This window comes from Polistes fuscatus, unplaced genomic scaffold (assembly GCF_010416935.1).
Source record: "Polistes fuscatus isolate 324 unplaced genomic scaffold, CU_Pfus_HIC Scaffold5, whole genome shotgun sequence".
NCBI lineage: Eukaryota > Metazoa > Arthropoda > Insecta > Hymenoptera > Vespidae > Polistes > Polistes fuscatus.
In genome coordinates, this window is record NW_025113129.1 from 9,821,202 (window position 1) to 9,845,504 (window position 24,303).

Here is a 24,303-nt window from a genome sequence, read left to right on the forward strand (position 1 = left end):
GAAACATTTTTCACCATTCGAGCTCTATCCTTATACTCGACGATCGATTAAACTTTCATGTTTATTCATTTTTATTTCCAGTTTTTTATTGTTATTTTTATTTTATTTTAGTAGTTTTTGTTTTCAGCTCACATCAGATATACGATACGATTGTCGATTTCGAACAATGTGAAAATATCTCGCGCTTTCTCGAGTGTCTACCTGAAAGATTGCAGGTACTATAATATACAATTCTACAAGGTTTTGCACGGCTTTAATACTTCCTGTATTATCTCGTTGACTTCACCAAGAAATACAGGTCGTTACACTGCCAATAAGCTATTAATTATCTGTAAGTCTTATCTTGCTAGATTATTTTTTTATCTCTTCTTCTATTCTTAGAAATGTTTCTTTTTTTTTTATACACATTCACCAATAGATAAAAGAACATTAGCAATAATAATGTCATTCGAATGCTTTTGAAATTTTTCTCCACACCTTGTCGATTGGAAAAATCGAAAGACGAATTTATGAAACATAAGGATATTATGGAATCGAATGATTTCATTCCTTTCATTTGAATTCTCGAGCCTCCGTAATAAAAGTTTTTTGTACGGATGTAAAAGAAAAAAAAGGATATGTTTGTAATTAGAAAGGAATATAGTACGGTCTTGAGTAAAATCGAGATTCACGTGTAATAACTAGTTTCCGTTAGATAAAAGTATTTTTATAAGATGGTGGGGTCTTACGAATTGCGTGACATATTATTTCCTACTAAATTATAAGAAAAAAAAAATAAAAATATATATATCTAATTAATATTTAATATTATAAAAATAATCTAAAATATATATATCGTTTGATTTAAAATCAATTACAAAATTATAGAAACATATATAAACTTCATTAATATGTATTCAAATTTTTGTTCGTTCTCTATGACGTAATTTTTAATACAAACAAAATAATTTACAATTGAAATGATTTCTGAACGTGTCTATGGGATGATAAATAAATTCGAGATAATGCATTCTCGTGATCCCGATGAACGTTTTACGAAACGCGTGCTCACGCACCCGAGCACGCGTCGCGTCGGTGCATTTGCGTATAAGGAAGAGACGATGCGTATCTTATGCGTGTGTGCACATGAGAGTGAATGTACTAGTTTTTGGTGTATATATAAACGTGGCATACGTGAATACACGGGAGTAAATATAACCATCTAACCATCTCTTCTTCCTACCTACTGCATACCTTCTCAAGTATTACATATATATATATACACACATATATATATACACGTATATACGTGTATATCGTGTTGGCTTATCAGCTTGGTAGCCTCAAGGGTGAGAAAGAGAAAGAAAGAAAGAGGACGTCGACACAGAGCAGGTTAAACTCGAGCAACGTGGATATTTCCTATCTCTTCCCGTTAAAACATTCATTTCCGCCGGCACTACTCTAACTGGCTTTACCATTCCTCCTCGTTCCGTTTATGTCCTCTGTTTATCGAAGGTTGGGAAACGAAACTTTGACCGGGACGTATAGACATAAAACTATGTGCCCCGGTAATTATGTTGATGGACTAAATAAAAAAAATTATAAAAAATTTATATTTTATTATTTTTATTTTTTAATATATAATAATTGTATATAATATAAAATAAATCGAAATAAATTTTGTACAATTTTTTAATTTATCGTCAGTCGACCATCATAATTACCGGCACATATACATGGTGTCCCAAAGTCGCTTTACCGAACAGAAAATTTATGTTAGATATTTGTAATTTCGGCATAACGTGAATCCATAATTTTTTAACAACACCAACTCGAGATTCATATCTCATCGTTATATCAATAAATCAATATTGATTTTGTATTTTCCCTTTTATTTTCCCGACAAAGCGACTTTTGAAACCCCTGCATATCTTGATTTCCTTTTTCTCACTTTCAACCAGAAACTGTCCTTCGAACTTGTCCCACGCTTGCTCAGGAATTCAAACAACGCGATGATCGTAAAGTAGAGTGTTTGAACAGCAGCATGGAATAGTAAAAAAGATTAAATTTTCAAAACCGTCGAACTGCGGATAAAATTGAAGGGCTCCTACCTTCCTTTATCTTTTTTCCTTTTTTTTTTTTTTAATTTTTTTCTTTTTCTTTTTCACTTCTTCGTTTATGACTTCACATCATCGGTTACTACTGTTTGCGTCGAACCGGTATTTCGACTATGTATCGTATTTCCAAGTCGATCGAAGCTACCCTTTAATCGTTCGACCGCGTAATCACCGTCAGATTTGCATGAGGAAACGACACGCGTGCTCTAAGGTAGTACGCTTCTTCGTCGAAACAATTAATCACTCATTTATTACCTTCAGTCTTTTTTATCATCCTTCGAGCTAACAATCCTGAGCGACGTTATAACGTAATATCTAGCGAGGATATTAATATTCTACTACTTCTGCTACCTATATATATATATATATATCACTAGTAAATTTACACATATGTATGCATATTATATAAATAGATCTACGTATTACAGTGAAAGACAAAAATATTGGCAAAAATAACATTTTTATAATATCTTCTATAAATCTATAAAAAGAAAATAAAAAAAGTATGATTCTGATATTAAATCGATATACAATGAAAGCGAAAGATAAAATAAAATATGCTCGAAGATTCAGGTTTAGCTAAAAATTATTGTTAATTGTTACAACAAAACTAGTTCTTTTTTTTTATTATCCTATTTAATTTCTTATTTAATTTCTATAACTTAAAACATATTTTTCAATTCCAGAGATATGTGTATACATTAGAAAACAGTAAATTGCATAGAAAATTTTATTTATTTTAAAAAAGAAATATAATCAGAGTGTTATATATAATACTTTAGTTTGACATTTTATTTATGTGAGTGAAAATGAGTGGATAGGCTTGACGTGTTAGGATTATCCAATAAAAAAAAAATGACTAAGGGTTATTAGAACATGGAAGAATCTCGTGATTTTCTTCTTAACATGGACCTTTTCCCAATTCCCTTTTTCTTCTTCCACTTTACCTACAAACGACACAAACCAGCCCTAGACGATAAATAAGAAACAATTTATAGCGATCGTCGCCGACGCGCTTCCAGCTGCGCTCGCAGAACTCATTATCGCATTCGCTTACATTCGCCCTTTTATATGTACGTATGTAGTACGCGTACACGCACGTGTGTATATAGTATGTTCCTTAACACCCATGGAATATATATCGAGTCGTTTTGCGTGTCACACGAACGATCGAACGAATTAAAAGGATTTAAAACGAAACTTCGTTCATTCTTTCTTGTTATTAACTTACGTTTTCCTCTTTTTTTAAGAAAGATTAGGAAGATGGATTATAGATAGTCGAATGGGTTATTTATTTAATATATGAATAGTATATTGCAAAGGGTATTCTGATTTTGTTAATTAATATTAGTAGAGAAGAATTGAATATCTTTTATACTAATGTCTAATTTATTGTAATGTTTTATATTTAAAATTTCATTATTATTTTAACATTTTATTGTATCTAATTTATATTATATATTGAATATTTATCAAAATATATTTATTGTAACAATCTAATCGCGTTGTTAGATCGTTGGAAAATATTTGAGAAATGCAATCGGGTTTTTTTGTATTAGTTATAAACAAGCTAAGCAAGTTCACATTTCACACACACTTCAACAGTCCGTTAATCGATCTAGGTTCCAAGCGTGTACATGCTTTTCGCGTTGCAACGCGTTCCAACGCGTTTTATCCCATCTCTCTTTCTCTTTCTCTCTTTATCTTTCGTTTTTCTCGTCTATCATCTTGGTATCGGTTTACTCGGGCGCCTTCTCGTAAACATGCCCTGCGGTCTATTACGAAGATCCTTTGTGTTTAAGCGAATGCACACCAAGAACGCTAAGTATTACATAGAAGAAACTTAAGTGCGAGCAAAGCGGAAATACTATTACGAATCATTTTCAACATTTAATATTTTATTTTATTCCTATGAAGCTAATAATATAAAAAGAAAATTAAATTGTTAAATTTAAAAAAAGAAACAAAAACTGGAAAACAACAAAAATATCGAATACGATCGGTAAACTCCCCTTTGATGTTTCTTCTTGTACTCCTTATTTCTTGACAAATGACCGCAAGAATTTTCACTGGAAGGATGTCAACCACAGATCGGTATGTATCTTCTTTACTTTCTTTTTTTTTATTTTATCAAAAGACATCGAAAGTAAAGCCGAGATTTTGTGGTTTTATCGTTTTAATTTTAAATCTTTTTCATTAAATTCGAGATACGTTAATTGACCATATACGTAATTTATCTAAATTCAGCTCGAGAAGAAATATTTGTAAATTGTACAAAATTGTTCGTCAATCGATTATAACGTGCCGATAATTTTTTAATATTTCCCTTCTAGTTTTTGCAAAATCATTAATCATTTCTTCTTTGTACAAAATTTTAATTCATTTGATTACGACGTGTGAAATATTTCATAAAATTTTTCCAAAATAATTATTTATTCCTATTATTGTGAGAAATAAAAATTAAAGAAATTTTTTAACAGACTAACTTTTTACGTCATCGCAATTCAATCTTAAATCGCACGGAGAATAGATGACATCTAACAATAAGAAAAAGAAAGAAATGAATGGGAATTAATAGAAACGGTTGACGCGTATCCTACGATGTGCAACGAATGACGAGTAAGTAGAGATTCGATGCACGCAACGACTCTTTACGCTTTATACATACATATGTGTATATAAATACATACATATAAACCCATACGTACATATATATACATATCTGGATGTAAGTAGAAAGAGTGTCAGGTAACCGAACAAATACGAAGTGCACATTCGTGGATGTACTCCTCTCCCCTTTCGTTTCTCGCACTACTCGTACGTTGAGATAATCGCATGGAGCATGTATGCATTGCTGCTGCATCCATGAGCCACGAATGAAGGATTTACATTTATACGACTTACGATAATTCGACTTGCTGAATCGATTTTCTCCATCGTATTTCCACTTCTTACGTTTAGATACTCTCTCTTACGTAAAAAATATTTTATATTTCCAACTTCTATTTATTTGAACGCTAAATTTACAAATATTAATTGCGCATATAACAATTATTTTTCAAATATTATTTTATAATTCGTATCATTGTTTCAATCATAATTAAACATAAATTATATAAAAAAAAAAGTAATATTTGTCATTGCTTAAATTTTAACTCTCGTTTGTAAAGTAGACTTATTTCTTTTAGAAAAGAAATTCTGAATAATTTTGAATACCTAATATCTTTAGAAAAAAAAAAATTAGATACGTGTAAGTATATGCATAATATAAAAGAGAAACGATGAATCACAAATACACATTCACAATAAGATAGTGCCTGCCTAAACACGAAAACGTTCGTAGGAGTAAAGGAAGCGAGTTTGAAGGGTGAGGGGTAGAGAAGAGAAATAAAGAGGAAGAAAGAGAAAGAAAAAGGGATATAGGGGGTGGGGTAGGGAAGAGTGTAATGCCCGAGCAAAGGAGCTCGTTCTCTGCGTTCCTCTTCGCGGTGCTTGTCGCGCTCCTCCGTGCATTATGTACGGCTGAACTCGGTGGTCTCAGGTTCCTGAGAACCAAACCCACGAGGTCTCATAATTCCGGAGATCCCGTACTGCGTGCCACACCTTTCGCACGGCTTTGAAGTCTCATCCACGACATCTAGTTAGATGGACTACGGCCAGCTGCTTCTTATCCTACAGTCCAAAAAAATCAAAACAAAAAAATGTATCTTATTTTTGATCTTCGTTTCTATTAATGTTTGAAACATATGTTTCACTAGAATATTTGAATTCTTGTTAGAGGATCTTCTTCTTCGCTGGGTTTGCAGTTATAGATTTTTCTTTTTTAAATCTATGTTTTAAATGAATAAAAAAAAATGTATCCCAAATTACAAGAATATTGGAGATTTTTGTTAAAGGATGCTATTGATTTTAATGCAACCCGTACTTCTGTTATAAATACTGAACGAAATATTTATATAAATTGATCGATTGTTTTATAAAATATTGACCACATAAAAATAGAGATGATTATTTAATAATATTACTAATAATATATTACACGTAACGTTTTAAATAATATCGGGTAGGGACCAAATGCAATAACAAGACTACACCTTTCTTAGAGCTTTGAAGTCTCATTCACGACCAGTTTGATGGACTACGGTCAGCTGCTTCTTCTCGTCTAGCCAAAAAAAAAGAAAAAAAACACAAAAAATGAAACTTAAAATAAGATCCTATCTCCACTTAAAAGTTTCATCAAACGAATTCACTTCCATTAACATTTGAAACATATGTTTTACAATAACAACATTGTTATTAAATAACATTACTTATAATAAATCTTTTGCACGGCTTTGAAGTCTCAATTTGATAAACTACGATCAGCTGTTTCTTCTCGTCTAGGCAAGAAAAAAAAACAAAAAAAAAAATAAATAAAACTCACATACGATTTTATTTTCATTTTGGAATTTTCATCAAACGAATTCATCCCCGGTATGTTTTATTATAAGTACCGAAATTGTTATTAAATAAAGTGACTTATAGTATGTTATATATATATATATATATAATAATGCAAGTGTAATATAGATGGTCCGAATGCAATAACACGGCCACACCTTTCGCACGGTTTCAAAGTCCTCGACCTCGTGCTCCGATCGAAAGTATCTTTCGAGATCTCATCGGAACTGTCTCCGTTTCGAGCGACTTTAAGAACGATCGCCTAGTCGGGAAATACCTAGACGTGCTCCAAGAGATCGCTTATCATAAAAAAAGAAATAGAGAGAGAGAGAGAGAGAGAAAGTGAAATACACGATTCTCTTACTAAAACGGTTACACTCGACTTCCCATTTGTACAAGTAATTATGACAATGAACTAACTCAAAAAAAGAAAAAAAAACAAATTAAAACAAAATTTATTCTATGATTTATTGTATAATATAAATATTATAATTATTATATTTATAGAATTTATCTTTATTGATTATAATAGAATAGAATTTATTATCCATTCTAGTTCAAAAACGTTTGAGAATAAATACAAAGATTAACTCGTATAAATATAATAATACTTGGGATTACAATTTAAAAAATAATTTTAATATAATAAATAAAATATTATAAAACGATACCTCGAAAAGAGAGGGAGAGAGAGAGAGAGATAGAACCCACAGTCGATTGACACAGTTGAACTAGATTTTGGAAGGTTCTAAGTATTAGTGTAGTGTGTACATGTATTATGAGATACGAGTATAGTTATTGCGAGATGCAATTTTTTTATAAAAGGATGAATGGGAGGGATGTGACATACTTTGATTGTGAGAGTGTTGACACACCTTAAATGATTGCTAATTAATCGAAGGAAATGTATATTGCAATCTAAAAGCACTGAATATAAATTCGATGCACCGTCCTCTTCGAAATCACTCGTTAGACTGGCACATGTCCTCTATGAAAGTATTTTTATTCAATGTTGTTTATATGACTTTCCGTAAAAGGAAATTCTATTTATTACGAATATTGTCTTTGTTATACACATGCGCAACCTCTGGAGAGTCATATAAACAACATTTAATAAAAGAACTTTTATAGAGGACAACGTATCAGTCTAACGGCGGATTTCGAAGAGGACGGTACGTTGAACTTATACTCTGTGCTTTTAAACTAAAATATATATATTTTTCGATTAATTTACAATCAGTTAAGGTATGTCTTAAACTCTAATATACTTTATTAATATTTTCGATTGTTTTAACTAAAATGCATTTGTTTTACTGTTTTTACGTAGTGATGACTTCGAGGATACAATTTTCATCTAATATGATATCAAATCGAAATTATTTAATATTCAGAGTATGTTAATAGGTATTTAATGTTTAAAGAAAATGTATATACGTTTAAACAATCATAAGTATTAGTGGAGTACATTAGAGTGTTCGATACATCTTAAACGATTGTTAATTAAACGAAAAAAATGAATATTCTAGTCAAAAACACGGAGTATAAGATCAACGTACCGTTCTCCTCGACATCCACCATTAGACTGGTACGTTGTCCCCTATAAATGTCAATTAAAATTTTTCTTATTTATTCTTGCTTTTATGACTTTCCGTAAAAGGAAATTCTATTTATTACGAATATTATCTTTGTTATACACATGCGTAACCTCCGGAGAGTCATATAAACAACATTTAATAAAAGAACTTTTATAGAGGACAACGTATCAGTCTAACGGTGGATTTCAAAGGGGACGGTACGTTGAACTTATACTCTGTGCTTTTAAACTAAAATATACATTTTTTTCGTTTAATTAACAATCATTTAAGGTATATTTTAAACTCTAATATACTTTATTAATATTTTCGATTGTTTTAACTAAAATGCATTTGTTTTACCGTTTTTGCGTAGTGATGACTTCGAGAGTACAATTTTCATCTAATATGATATCAAATCGAAATTATTTAATATTCAGAGTATGTTAATAGGTATTTAATGTGTTTATGCAAATTTATATACTGTAGGTTCTAGAGAGAGAGAAAGAGAGAGAGAGAGAGAGAGAAATGATGAAAAAAAGAGAGAGACTGATTGTTAGAAATAAACAGAACTATTACTTATTTATTAAAGAAATACTGTGTCTAATACGTAAAGAAAGAATTCTAAGTCTAGTATTATATTATATTGTTTTTATTTAATAGTAATATCAAAAAAGTGTATTTTCAATTTTTTCTCTTATGCTAATCAAATATTCAATATTTCGAAATGAACTTCTAATTGTTCAGTTTCTATACAAAATGTACCCTATGAAACATCAAACATAATCGTAATAACATAGAAGAAAAATTTTCACTTGGTAAAGGTAACTAAAAAGAAGGAGATATTTATGTCCGTGAAGAATCATTAATCAATAGTAAGATAGTAAACGTGTATATGGGTATTGGAAGAAAGAAACCCGTCCTTAAAATAATGTCAGTCTACATACACCTTCTACTACTTATTCTCATTCTATCTCTTTTACCATCCTTTTATTTTGCTTGGGTGCGGAGAACCTCTAATTTTCAAAGTGATCATTCGGAATCGGGCATCTTCCATTCATTAAGGATTCACCAGGAGGCACGGATTAAGGACCCTCCTGGACGAGAACACCTGGTATCTTCGTACAGGAGGCAAGTCCGCAACAACATTGAAAAAAATACAAAATAAAAAGATATAGAGAAAAAGAATGAGGGAGAGAGAGAGAGAGAGAAGCGAAATAATGGAAGGTATGGAAGAACGGAAGAGGAAAGAGAAGAGGGAGGGAGGAAGAAGGGACTCACTGCAAAAGCGGGCGTTGCCTTATTCTTTACAGACATATCGTAAACGTAGATAAGAGGGTATATCTACCTACTAATGCAAGTAATGCTAATGTAAACCACTCTAGTGCTTTCTCTTTCTTACTCTCTCTCTCTCTCTCTCTCTCTCTCATTCTCTAGTTATTCGCTCTTCGAGTATCTTGATAATGTTAAAGGATTTTAATCGAGATTATCCCGATTAGAATATCACGAAGGTTTATTATTCGCCTGTATAATAACAGTTTAATATTGACTTTAAAGAGAACCGTTAAGAATCATACCAGACAATTCCAATAAACGTGTTACTTCAAACAATTCTATTTCGCTCATACAAAATCCGATTAGAATCTCTAAATCTTAAGAATTAATTTAATTAATAAATAATCAAATGAGATTTAAAGAGGGAATGATATTTTCTTGCTAAAAAATTTGTGTTCCATTTCTACGACTCGTTGAAAATTCCCTTCCCAACTACGAAAAAGATGATGATGATGATGAAGAAGAAAAAGAAAAAGAAGAAGAAGAAAAATAAGAAGAAGAAGAAGATGAAGGAGAGAAATAAAAAAAAAAAGTTGCAAGAGACGATTCGATTAATCGCAAAGCGAGTAGCTTGAGGTAGTTACGCGCGAGTAGTACAAGCAATCCTGTTTACTGCGGGCGCTCAAAGGTACTTGGACCCCACAAGATGCAGCATGATCGACGACGAATAGGATTGGGTCGTGGATCCTTGACAATGATGTTGAATCGCGCGGTCGTTGCGGTCTTCCTTGCTACGCGTTTCCCGTCGTTGCTTATAACAAGAACTGCCTCGCACTCGTATGGCCAGTCTTTTAAGATAGAATGAGACAGACACATAAAAGAAGAGAGAAAGAGAAAGTGAGAAAAGTAGAAAGAGAAATTTTATGCACTGGATATTTTGATTTGAATTTTTTGTAGAAATTTAAATTCTATTTAGAATTTCTTTTAATTTTTATTATTTTCTTATCATTTAAATCATTTAATGTGTTTAGATTATTCATATATCAAATATTTTATAAATTAATAATTAAAAAATTTTAATAATTCAAAATTGAAATAATTGAATAAAATATACTGTATAAATTTTAATAATACCCAGTACTGTATATAATACTTTAAAGTATTGTGATACAAGTGAGAGAGAAGTAGTGCATTATTATTGTCAGATAATATATAGAATTTATAGAATATATTATATAAAAATGACGAAAGAGAGAGAGAGAGAGTGAGAGAGTGAATATATTATCAAAGATATCTTAATTGCTTTTTAATTACATTCAAGTTTTAATTATACTTCGGGTCATTAATAACATCCGCTTGCACATATTATACATACGTAAATATATGTACACAAGCGTTATGTTCTCGTGCAGGAAACATTACAATGTTAAAGGGACGTATAAAACACTTGTCTTTAAATACTGTCTGCATGCGTTAAGAATTTGTATTCGCTTTAATTAAGACTTTGGCCACGTTTCTTTTTCATTCTATACTAAATCGTCGACGTGAGATTTCCAATCGAAGCACGTATACTTAAAGTTTACACGAATCGGTAGAAGCAAATAATTTGGGGTAAAATGAAAAATTGAGGGAAGAGGGAGGGGGGGTTATCGTTTCTAAATTCAGCCCTTTGGTACGCTAACCATATCGATTATTATCGATCGATCTTGAAACCGAGAAAAAGAAAATTCTGAAAGCGATCGAGCGTGTTATGTTTATACCACAGAACCGACGATTACGATTCACCGAGCAAATTCTTTCTCGCGAAAGGTTGAGCCTGCAAAAAAGTCCCCGTCCTATTATCACGTTCCACCTAAAGGCTCGTGAGAAATGTTTCCTTCGAACTTTGAAATCGCCTTGCAAGCATTCGCCAGATTATCCAATCCCTTTCCCTTTCCTTCTTTTTCATCGGATTGGTAAATACTTACGTATTGTAGGGTACGTGATTGAAATGAATAAACCAACGAAACGATATATGTGTATTGTGCAGATAAATAATTTTTAGACAAAACGATATGTGCGTGGCCTGAAAGAAGAATGTTATAAAGAACGATAGATTCTCAGAATGGATATTGTACAGATAGATGAACGATGAGCACGTGGCAAGAATGTATGTGTTTGTGTGTGTGTACGAATGCAGGATAGGAGAATGCAGGTGGATAAATGGTTTTTGTTTACGAAAAGAAAAGAATTAGTCTGCATTGAAAAATCAAAGAGTATGCACATCTAACAATAAAACAAAGAAAATTTAATATTTATCACGTTTCCTGCCATGTGTACTGTTTCCGGTACATGTTGAAACTCATTTTTAATTATAAATAAATATTATTTATCATTAGTACCTGTTTTAAGTACACATGACATGATCAAATTCAGCTTAGTAAGGAACAAGTTAATATTTTATCTGATAAAAACTAAAAAACATTTTCAATTAAATATAAATTGCTTATAAAATATCTGATCAATCTTTTCAAGTTATTTTCTATACATTTGTTTTACTTTTTATTATTTATATAACTTTAAAATAAATGAAAAAGTTATGAAAATCAATAAATAAAAATATATAAAATAAAAACTGTACGAATTATATATGTAATAAAGATAAAAAAAATATAAGGTATCGCGTTCCATCGAGGTGCATTTGCTGGTGGTCCACCTGTCACCTTAACACCTGCCTTCTTCCCAAGGTATTTAACGACAACGTTAATGACCTTTTATGGAGTGTTAGGTGTGCGACATGTGGGTGGCAGAAGACGAGAACAAAAAAAAGAAAGCCTCTGCACTATCTCTCTTAAGATTTCTTCGAACTAAAAGATGTGTATATATATATATGTGTGTGTGTGTATTTATACCGAATACAAACAAGCGATGTAAACCCGTTCTTGCAACGATAAAAACCTCCGATGCGATAATTAATTTGAGGTCTTCGACGATGTTAACAAAGAAGGTTATGAGAATTCGGCCAATAACTTCCTTTTCTTCATCCTCGAGTATAATTCATTAAAAACATTAAATTAGACGAACCTTGTATACTACATTCGAATTCAAGGGGAAGAGGGGGAGGGGAGAAAAAAAATCTTTACCATGAAATTCCCTTCCTACTTGTTAATTAATTTCTTAACTAATTAAAACACGAACGTTGATAAGATATTCATTATTCTTGATATATTTTTTTTCTTCTCTTTAAATAAAAATCCGAACAAATATGTATTTTAAACTCGACAATAAATCAAATAATAATTTATATTATCCACGTTTCATTTGCAGACAATAGCTTGCTCTCGAGCGAAGTCCTGCAGGATTACGATCCGCAATTCATGGTGGGCTGTTACTTTCCTGCAGAATACCAGGGTGAATTCGTGACGCAGGTGAACGTTAAGGACAGCACCATTGGCACAACGAACAAGCCTATTCAATACTCGACCATTAACATTACTTACAATGCCATCCCGGTCTGGGGTTTTTGTCGTAGAAGAGTCGGTGAAAATGTTCTCTTAATAGACAGGTAAATATTGACTAATATTTTATTTTTTGTTTTTGTTTTTGTTTTCTATTTCGATCAACAAACAAACACTTCTTATTTTTAAATGATTATTTACCCACACGTTATATATTATTTCTTCTCCTTTTTCTTCTTCTTCTTCTCCTTCCTCCTCCTCTAATAAATCTTTTTTATATTTTTTCGTAATATCAAATTTGTCTCGCGAAATTTCGTACGTAAAATTTGAGTCGTATAAAAAGGTTAAGGTTGAGAACGGTTTAGTATACGGTCGATACATCTTCGGAGAATGCCTTAGTCTCGTCTGCGATTCGTCTGGGACAAAAATAGTCTCGAGCATTGCCAGACGCGCGAATTGCATATCACGACACGAGGTTAATTCCGTAGAAACGATTCGACTTGTGAGCAAAAGAACAATGGCGTTTCGCCAGATCCATCCATTTCCCCTACTTCCACCTTACCCTCCTCCTGTCTCCCTTTCCTCCCTCTCCCCCTGTCACCCCTCATTGCATCTTGAGAATCAATGCAGACCCCCTTATATCAGTGCCAACTCCTCCTCTCGGAGGAAGTTTTGAGATGTCGAGTAGTATGCTGTTGAATTTATTCGTTTTTGACACTTGAAACGTGAAAATCGTCGATTTAGCATACTGTCATAAATTTTCGAGCTAGTCGTTGAAATCCGATCGTAAGAAAGGACACGAAAACTTTAATCCGAACTAAGATCTATCAGATTTTCTCTAGAGATAATGTTTTATTTATTAAGAGAAAGAGAATTTTGTTTGTGTATTTTATTTTTTATTCTGTTCGAATTATTTTTACGAAATAATTTTGAAGTCTAAGAAAGAGAGAGGGTAACGTGGGAGTAATAACGTAGGTATAAATTGACGTAAATGAGAATAAACCCATCACCCACCTTTGTACGCACCCATAATACTAGATGATTCACGTTGAATCCTTAACGAGCTAAACGTTGACTTTATTCGGAGACGAGATATGGCACAGTTATTGTTAGACGGTCTAGAAAAAATGATTGTAGTATAATATGGGAACGTTTAATTATAATTAGATTACTTAATAATTTTTATCTTGTAAAATAAATGATCGATATATTTTAATATTTTATTCATTATAAATAATAATTTTTTAAAAAGTATTTAAATTTACGTAAATTAAAAACAAACGATGCCCATTTCCACAAATGTCGAAAATGTCATTATCCACGTTCTCATCGTGATCTCGATATCTTTCCATCTCGGTTTAAATCCCCTTGCCATTGAATTTCCTCCAACAAAGGAGAGTTATCAAAGATAACGAGAGTCGTGTTATCGACATTCCCTCTCGACTTAAAGACAACAACAGAATCGCGACGACTCGTTTAATTGTCCTCGTTATTACCCGTTCTATAATGGCTACTGAAATACGAGCTAGGAATTATTTTCTATTTTCTTGGAAACAATTATTTAAACAGACGAGAATCGTTCAATGGAAGCATCAGAGAGGTTCGTTTAAAAAAAGGGAAAAATAAAATATCGTCATTAATTGCCAAATTGGTTATTTTTTCTTTTATATAAAATCTCGAGCTAAATCAAATGAAAGTTCGAATAATAATAGTGTTTTTATACACTAGATAGATTTGGTTCTATTCGGGCACATAGAAACGGCATCTTTTCGTTCGATATTAAACGCATTGTTCGTTTCTCCAAAGATAAGACGAGAAGGTTGGCAATTTAACGTTAATTTAACCGAAGGCTCCGAGTTCTCGTGAATATACGGTGCTTGAACCGAGACGCGATCCGTATCCGTATTACGGTGCTTATGCTATCGCTTATGTCACGCAAAATCATACACATTTTTCGAGTCATTATTTTCATTGCTATTTAATCACACATTTTTTATGCTTAATTTAATAGAATCATTAAAAATGTGTTTTACGAAACAAAAACAAATTAGATACGCATCTTTTCATTGCAATAAATATATTTCGAGCTTACAATAATAAATACATTTTAAATGTAGTAAAATATACAAGTAAATTTAGTATAAAAATTTATATTAAAATTGTTTCGTTTAACATAAAAATAAATTTAGTAAAAAAAAAAAAAGACCATTACAAATCTTTAAGTTGAAATCGCTTTAAATTTAATGTCACAAATATATTTTCTTACTTATAATTAATTTAAATAATAATTATTCAATTTGAAAAGAAAAATTTGTCTTTATTTTTATCCGATACGATTTAGCATAAATAAACAATTCCGAACTATAATTCTGAATGTAGAACGAGCCATTTAGTTGAAGGAAAAGTAAAGTGACTCGCGGCACTCTCATTCTCACGCGTTCGCACGTTACATTGACGTAAATGCATTCCAAGAGTCAAAGGAATCTCTTAGCGAACAGTACTTATATACTCATATATAAACGTATAGGTATACTAACTTACTTTACTAGCAGCTGACTATAGGAAATCTGAAAGAGCATCTCGGGAATACCCTAGAGAGTGTTGGAAGTCCGAGTTGAAAAGTCACTCACCTCGGAATAACGTTCGTCATTTTGATCATCGACCATAATCGATTTGTAACACTAACTTTCCTTCATCCAATCTTTTTCTTTCTTTTGATTCATATCTTTCTATTTTTCGCAGATACGGTGACGGCGATTGTATACGGTGCTTTCGACTAAAGCGAAGAACCCGCAACGTTATCGAAGTCTTCTCGGAAGATCTCAACAGGTGTTACACTTACGAATCAGCCGCCATTGCTTCGTGCGAAACTCTGAACTCTACGTCCATTCTTTACCGTGAGTATCCTTCTTATAATTAGCTCCTACTACTTTTTTTTTTCTTTTTCTTTTTTCCTCCTTTGTAATTAGTACTTACATCAACTACAAAATATTTCCCTTTTTCTTCACCCCCCACCCTTATTTTTTTTCTAATACTTTTTATTACAAATTAATTCTAAATATAGCGTTAGAAATTTTTTGTCTTTAGAGTAATGCAACATGACATTTTTTCGTTTTTTATTTTGCATTAAATGTTTCCCTGTGCATTCGGAGAAGGGTTAATGTAAAAAAAAAAACATGCAAATAAAAGTGATTTAAAATTAACAAAAAAATAATCATAATGGGGGAAGGGTGGAATATAAGAGAGAAGAAAAACGATAGAACACGATCGGAAGATAAGCAAGAAACAAAATCGAATAGGAAGTCTTCGGTCGTTCATGGTAGGCAATTAATTAGCGTTAATTAGCATTAATGAGGAAAGGAACCAAACAATGAACGAACGCCGATGGCGCTCTCGACGACGAGATTTCTTATGCATTGCAATAAACGCATCGCCGTGAACGCACGCAATCGCACGTTCAAACACGCGTGTAATTTTCTTACTTGTGTCCCCCTTCACGCGACTCCTTTTAACATTTACGAATTGTATGCACGAATGTGAGTAAGTATCTATGTGTGCGTGTGCGTGTCGTCGTTCATCGTTATCGTCCTCGTGTATTTCTCACGCGCGTGTGCATGTCAATTAAATTATCTACCCAATAGGCATTAGGATGCTCGTGCATTTATATAATCGATTCATCAACGAGCAATGAAAAATTTCTGTGTTTGTGTTAATGACTGAAGGAACTCGTTAAATTTATACATTAACTAACTTGGACGTTTGCGGATAATTGATGAGTATGACATAGGCATAGTAATAGTTGTATTTATTTTTGTCTACGTGCTTTAATATTATTAGTAATATTTATAGAAATTATTAATTAATATAATATAATGACAAATTTTATAACATTGATTTACAATTTCTAATTGTATATTTTGACGAATTATAAATTCCAATTTTCCTACGAAGTAATTATTCTTCGTAAATAAAATAAAATTTGCTTAAAATAAAAATGAAGAAATTATTATCGATAATATTATACGCATTCGTGGAATGTTTCCGATGCGATTCGTCATGCGACAAAGATAAAAAGAAAAAAGAAAAGGAAAAAAGGGAGGATAAGAAGAAGGACCCAAGTTGGAATAAGTTTTACACCTGTTCTTATCGAATCGACACGCTCGTCGAACACACCACGTTGGCAAGTTTGCCATTGCTGCTTGGTATGGCATGTCTCCTCGTAGTTTCGATCTTCATGGTTCGATGCGTGTCCTCGATCGTAGAAATTCTCTTCGGATCTTCGATCCATTCGCGCGAAAACGAGTAGAAAGAGAGAGGGAGAGACTTCGATGCTTGGATCGACGTGTACCACTAACGCGACGATTCATTCCGCTCGCATTTCTATATTGAGATTTGTCGAGCTGTGAGTTCTTTTCAACGGAAGTTGACACGTGCATCGAATCCCACAGGTTTGCCCTACCCCTTTTTCTTCTTCTTCTTCTTCTTCTCCTTCTTCTTCTTCTTCTTCTTCTTCTCCTTCTTCTTCTTCTTCTTCCGTGTTATTCATTCATTCTGACAGACGAGACAATAGAATTGTTCGGTGAGCCAAGAAAATCGAGTTTAACCTTTGCACTTGCACCATTGTCAGCTTCTAGTTTAATCCTACTTAAGAGATCTTTATTTCCATTAGGTTGGGACAAAACTAATTATGGTTTTTCTTTTATTTAATTTAATTTGACGTTGATTTTGTTAATTACTTGTTATCTGGTAATACGCTATTTTTTCAATATCAAAAACATTGATTTTATTTTATATTAACATATCCGTTTTTTTTCTTAACATTTCAGAAAATTTGATTGCATAAAAATTTGAACGATTTAATTCGTTCCTTTTGATCTTTATCATCTATGATAATTTACCATTTATCTTTCACACTATTTCTTTACCTCGCTTAATTGATTCAACTGATTAAAATAAATGAATAAACATTAGACAGTTGTATGTTATTAACTCGTAGCACGTGTTATATAATTCGTAATAATATTCCAAAATCTATGTCGAATTTTGAATTAAAAAACAAACAAATCCTTTTTTTTTAATATACAGCAACAAAAGATAGAGAAATGTATGAGAGGGATAATGATACAAAGATAGGACGATCAGGTACCAACAAATATAATAAATTTTTGATAAACGATGAAGTAGGAATACAAAAGGATTAGGAAAAAGGGTGAATTACAAACTGACCAGAAATCTTTTTCTTTTTTCATTTCTTTTTTTCTTTCTTTCTTTTCCTAAATAAACCTGAGAGACGTTTGAACATGTTCCAACAGGAATGAAAGAAGAGTTTTCGGAAAACAACGAACACGTAGATCCCCCCGTCAAAGGACCACTCGCATTCTCGTTCATTCTCCGTTTGGCCCCCCTGTTTTGCACTGTTTCTTTTTTCCTATTCTTTTCTTTCCTTTCTTTTCATTTTCTTTACCCTGTTCTTTTTGGAGTCCAAAGCGAGGAAAGGACCGAACAACGACAGTGTCGTTTGGCAGGTATTCATTCCCTAGCGTGGGAGTGGCTGCTCCCAAAAAGTTCTCATTCTAATCGTCTCCTACCATGGACCCCTGAGATGGTCCATTACCCAACATCCTCCAGACCAATAAAGCATACATTGTTAATTCATTTCGAACAACCCTAACGAGCTTTGCCCTAGTCCTGGTCCCTGTTCAAATTTTCGAAGACATGGAAAGTTCGATGTTGGGGGGTCGATCGTAAATCTTCTTTGAAAAATAGCTACAGGGTTAACCTAAAGTTCTTAGATGATTATTTTAAATTTATTATTTTGTCAAGTTTCAAAATTTACAAAGAAATTAACTTCAAAATATGTTTCAGAAAAATATATTAGTTAATGTTATGAAATTATTGTATAAGAACATCTGACCCTTCCTTGATTGTTAAAATATATTTTTTTATGGGAATTTGATATTACGTGATTTAAAAATTAAATGAAAATATAATTCGATTTTTTTTTTTTAATTTTTATTTAAATCATTTTATGTATTAGTCTTATAATTATCTGAAAAATGAAATTATGAACGTGCATGATCGAACAAAAATAATGTAGCATAGAAAAATATGAATTATACGAGGAAAATAAATGGTCAAAGGAGTAAGTTGCGTGTTCAAGTGACTCTCTGATGCGTATCGAAGAAATAAAAGAACGATGTAAAGGGACAAGGTTTTTAAAAAGAAAATAATGAAAGTCAGACAGAGGTACTTTTAAGATAAGAAACAAGATCCTAATCTAGAAAGTTTTCAAAAGGTTTAGTCGAAGATATAATTAGGATAGTCGTCATCGAAGTTTAATTATCCCCTTGTTAAAAAGGAATGCTAAATAAAACTTGGTAACATTAAATTTTCAAGAATTTCTTATCCTGCGAATGGACCGATTCTTCTTCTTTCCCTTTTGAATTATCGAAAAAAAAGATGTAATCGAATGAAAAGATTCGAAGCAGGAAGTGAAGGAAAATAAAAAGAAAGAAATAAAGAGAACGAGTATGTACGATCGATGAAATTACAGGGAAGATACGAAAATATCTTTTGGATGTACGGAAGAATAAGGAAGGAAAAACGAACGAATGAACGAAAAAAGAAAATTAAATAAATAAGAAACGCATAACTATGTGGAAAAAAAATTTTGTTAAAAGTTCAATGTACCCGACAAAGTTGTTCGCGTGGGACAGTAAAACGCTGAGAATAACAGTATCATAATGTATAATGATCGACTACGTAAACATATATTACGTGCTATAAAAACAGTAATGACCATAAACACATGCAATATAAAATAAAATTTTACGTCAAAAGAAAATTAAACAATTTGCAATTGTTCCAGACAATTTTATAAATTCAATCATCTCGCTTTGCGTGTGATATTTTTCTTGTTGTTGTTAAATATACTTCCGAATGCATCCGTTAGTCCTTTTTTGTTTAAATCGATAAGAGTGCGTCTCGACTCGAGGAGAAACTGAGATGTCCTTCTTGCTCCTTCACGAAGATGAAGAAGAAAAATAAGAGTCTTGAGATGAATGGAAGTTGCCGTCGTTCATGAGGACAGGAAGTTGAAGAAGCGAACGAAAAGAAAGGCCTCTTACCTGAGCTACCTGTTGCATAGCGATCTTCTTTCACGTTAGTGAATCGAATCGGTTAGCGAGGATGGAAGAAAAAAATATTTGCTACATTTTATGAACGTCAATTTCCCCACATCCAACAGCAACAACAACATTGACATACCTTTTTTTAAAACTCTCCCTTTTCTTATCCATAAATATATTATATTGTATTTAGATCTGAACATTATCGCAAAATTTCAAAGATCACATTTAAAACATTTGCATCAATTAAAGTTAAATTAAACGTGTTCAACTGCGGAGTACAAAATTACTGAAGAAATTTGTATTAATTTTTTCTAGATATTTTTTTTTATATACATAAATTAATTATGTTATATACATTAGCGTATCAACATGATCGCAGAATATCAAGATCACGTTTTAAATGATAATTACATTAAATGAAAATAAAATCTATTCAACCGCGGAATAAAAAATCACCGAGGAAATCTGTATTTTCTGAAGAAAGCCGGTTCCTTTGAAAGAAGCAAATCGATGACATCGAAGACACGATCCTAACCAACATGAAGACCTTCTCAGATTACGTAAAGAAAAAAAAAAGGAAGCCTGTAACTTGTCCCAAGGAATCCCGCAAAAGCTCAGAAAAGTGCGCGTCTTCTCCTGTTTTCATCCAACGAAAATAACAACACCCCTTAAAATATCCTGATGGTTAGTTGGTTGGTTGTGTTATGGTAGGAAACGATCGACCCTTTACGAGGAAAACGTCGTATGGAATTTCAGCTATTTCCTGTTCGGAGGGTTAGCTCTTATTGTATCCAAAAAAGAGAACGATAGTTGTTACTGAACTGGACACTAACAGAGACGTGTTAAATTGAAAGAAATAGAAGAAGAAGAAGGGGAAAAAAAAAGAAAAATAAGAAACTTACCCTTGGTATTTATTCTAGCATCCATTCTTCTCATTTATATGTATAATATAAGATATCTGGCTTCTCTTCCTCAATTTTTTTCGTCCTAAGAGCGTCATGAGAACTCGTATGGGGATTGAGATTCCACACGATCACGTCCACCTGGCATTATGCACCCATAGATGGATTTGTAGTTGCGCTATTTGTCCTGGATTTCTTTCTATCTCTCTCTCTCTTTCTTTTCTTTTTCTTTTTCTATTTCTCTTGGATCGTTCCGACTGAGAAAGAAAACGAAGAAAAAAAAGAGAAGAAGCAGGAGGAGAGGTCGTTAGGATCAGCAGGTGGTCGTCTGGAAAATTGGACCGGTGTTTGCTCGATATACCAGTCATTTCGCTTACGAGCAGACTCGTTCGGTGTACCCTCAGGAAAAGGATCTTTTTGATCTTGTAGAGATTCCTTTTTTGTATATACGCACACCGCATACCGATGAAAACGGTATCGACCTCCTTGCAATTTCTATCGAAATACCTCACATTCGCTTAAACTATATTTTTTTTAATTTTTGTTTTTTATATGATTTCCAGGTACTAAGGAAGTCGGCGGTGTACCAATTAGAAACGAATATTGTCCTATAGTAGGAGGATATCATTTTAAATACAGTCTTAACGATGATTCATCCATATCAACAGAATGTAACTCATTCTACTCGAATCTTCATAACTGTCCTGATGGATCTGTCTTGCATTTGAAATTCAATGATTGCACCTTCGAGTCACGTGGTGAGAAAATCATTTCAAAGATCTTATATTATTGTATATTCGTTGAGTATAGGCATGAATTGACCGATACATTTTTACGTAGAATTGAGCTTCAACTGTTTGGGTAGCTGGCCAGGTGGTCCTTATGGTTCGACTTATATTGCTTTGATAGACAATGATGCTATTAAAGAAAATCGTCCTCAGTATCGTTGTGGCGTAAGTATATTAACAAAATTAGTATGGATACAACATTCCAAAACAAAATTAAAATAAATCATTGTTACAGTTGTTCTACGCTGATAACAAAAAAGGAAGAACGTACATGGCCTTCAGTGGAGATTCCAGTTGTACAAAAGATTTAGTCAATTCTACGAACGGATTTGAGACATTTGTTCTAAGCAAAATGGCTAATCAAAAGCCGATACCGAATTATGTAAAAACTCACGTAGCAACGTTAGTATCCATATACGATAATATGTATTTATGTATGTGTGTGGGTGTATGTATGTATGTGTGTGTGTATTAAAGGGTGGTACAGTCTACAGCATAATAAATTCCTTTGTTTCAGGTTTCCAAAGTGGGCACAGGGATTGTGGGAAGAGTCCCTCATCGTAAATGGTACAATGACTTTCACCGATCTCAACGGATATAACAGTTACACTTTCGTTACGGTTGAATCAAACGATGAAACTGGACGTTACGTAGTCTATTCAAAGGATCATTGGTAAATTTTCGATTTCTCGTTTGCTAATGACAGTCATCATTTTCGAACAACCAAATATGTTTAACATTTTGTATTTTTTTAGCGAGAATGAAGCCTACGTATGCTTGATGATGAGACAACGCAGTGAAAACGTATTAGAATTCACGATTGGTAATTAAAACGTTTTTATAAAAATACATGAACATATTAAAAAAGATGACATCACTTTTAAATGTTAAATAAATTTTATAGGAATGGTAATGAATCCAGGTTATCAGGATTACTTATGCGACGATTCGAACTTTGATAAACCAGTGTGGATGACTCAAGCACGTAAGTGTTTTTTTATATTAAAAATTGTTGTAACATATTCCAAATGTTATGAATATTACTAGAAATATTGTTGAAATTGTTATTAGGTATTGAACGAATAGTAGAATCACCTTGTCCAATAACTGGACAATACACGGGTACAATAACCGATTTATCGGGCATGTGTGCAGAGTTGAGTAGCAATTGCAATACTCGAGAAATAATGTATTATAAAGTTTATGACTGTGAGTCCGAGGAACTCTATGAAGGTATATTTTGAACAATCTAATGTTCACATTTAAAATAAAAAAATTAGACGCGCGTTTCTATAATTTTTTGTATTTTCAGAACGGACGTATTTGTGCTTGGGACAGTGGGAAGAGAAAGGTGTAATGTACACCTACACGATGAGAAACGACACAGGTACAAAGGAGTGTTTTGTCGGCTTGATCGTTAATGACGAGGAAATTTATATTAAGGAAGCAGGTGATCATTGTATCAGAGATATAGATCCTAAGGAGCAAGGAATGAGATTGTACAAAAAAGGTTAATTATAATTGCTTCTTTATAAAGTAAATTAATAATTTCGATGAATTTTTTTTCTTAATTTCTCATGGTTTAATTTTTTGTAGGACAATGTTATGGAAATTCTCCTAGTCCTGCACCAACACCAATGAAACCGATTCTTCGTAATCCTATAAGTGTGTCGACAACTCCACGATCCAGATTTCCGGGTAAAAAATTATTAAACATACATTTATAAATGAAAATTATTATATTTGTTATGTAAAATTTATTTCTAATATTTTTTTAATAGGTGGACCCACGAGAAGACCAGGAGGAGGTGTTCCATCTTCCGCATTATCGAAAAATCTTCAAAATAATACTTTAGTTTTTGTGATGGTACTTGCCGTATTTCTTAGAATATTTAATTTTACGTAGTGAACGAACAATATTTTTAGTTTAGGAATAAATAATAATAATGCAAGTAGATAACGAAACTCTATATTTACATAAGCTCGATGAACGTTTTATTCTCGACTAATTAAATAAGAAATCGTTTATAAGTAGAGAATTGCAATATTTAATATGGCACTATAAATATTTAAATATACAATAACGTGTTTTCGCGTATAAAGTGTAGAAAGTTTACAATACATTTTATATCAAACTATACTTTAATTACAAGACTAAATCAAAGTGCACTATATGATCTTCGCTAGAAGTTAGACTACAAAGACTCGAATAACGATATTGAAATTTTATAAATAGAACGAATCAAGAAAGTATTTTACATAAAACAAGAAAAATACGATAACTACCTTTTACTGTAATATAACAAAATTGATCAATTTTCTTTTAGATCAAATCACCTTGTAAGATACAAATCATTTTCGTCGACTAAGTATTGTAAATTATCGAGAATATCCAAAGATCTTGTAATCTTTTTTTATTACTTGATTCCTGATATAAACCAATATATTATATGCGAGGCAAGAATTTAATCTATTTGAACATAGTATATATAACAAAGTTATTTATATAAAGCAAGCTATGATTTCTGAATATTTCATATTCCAAATTTTCTCTGATCAGTTTATATGTGTCACAATAATTGAATTTATACAAAAAGCAAAATTTAGCAATACAAAATTTCATGATTACAACAAAAAATATTCACTCGCAGACATAATATAGAA

General features: G+C 32.2%; 1 protein-coding gene across 1 annotated transcript in view; it reads left to right on the forward strand.

Annotated features, from left to right (window-relative positions):
• LOC122522343 overlaps nucleotides 1–23,704 on the forward strand; it is a 46,350-nt gene extending 22,646 nt beyond the window's left edge. Inside the window, exons 2-13 of the mRNA XM_043643386.1 lie at nucleotides 12,689–12,926; nucleotides 15,562–15,716; nucleotides 21,415–21,609; nucleotides 21,692–21,804; nucleotides 21,875–22,041; nucleotides 22,157–22,312; nucleotides 22,395–22,462; nucleotides 22,544–22,624; nucleotides 22,711–22,872; nucleotides 22,952–23,149; nucleotides 23,236–23,337; nucleotides 23,421–23,704. Coding sequence (XP_043499321.1) covers nucleotides 12,689–12,926; nucleotides 15,562–15,716; nucleotides 21,415–21,609; nucleotides 21,692–21,804; nucleotides 21,875–22,041; nucleotides 22,157–22,312; nucleotides 22,395–22,462; nucleotides 22,544–22,624; nucleotides 22,711–22,872; nucleotides 22,952–23,149; nucleotides 23,236–23,337; nucleotides 23,421–23,545 — 1,760 coding nt within the window. The 3' untranslated portion in view covers nucleotides 23,546–23,704. The remainder of the gene's footprint in view (nucleotides 1–12,688; nucleotides 12,927–15,561; nucleotides 15,717–21,414; nucleotides 21,610–21,691; nucleotides 21,805–21,874; nucleotides 22,042–22,156; nucleotides 22,313–22,394; nucleotides 22,463–22,543; nucleotides 22,625–22,710; nucleotides 22,873–22,951; nucleotides 23,150–23,235; nucleotides 23,338–23,420) is intronic.
• Nucleotides 23,705–24,303: the final 599 nt, after the last annotated feature.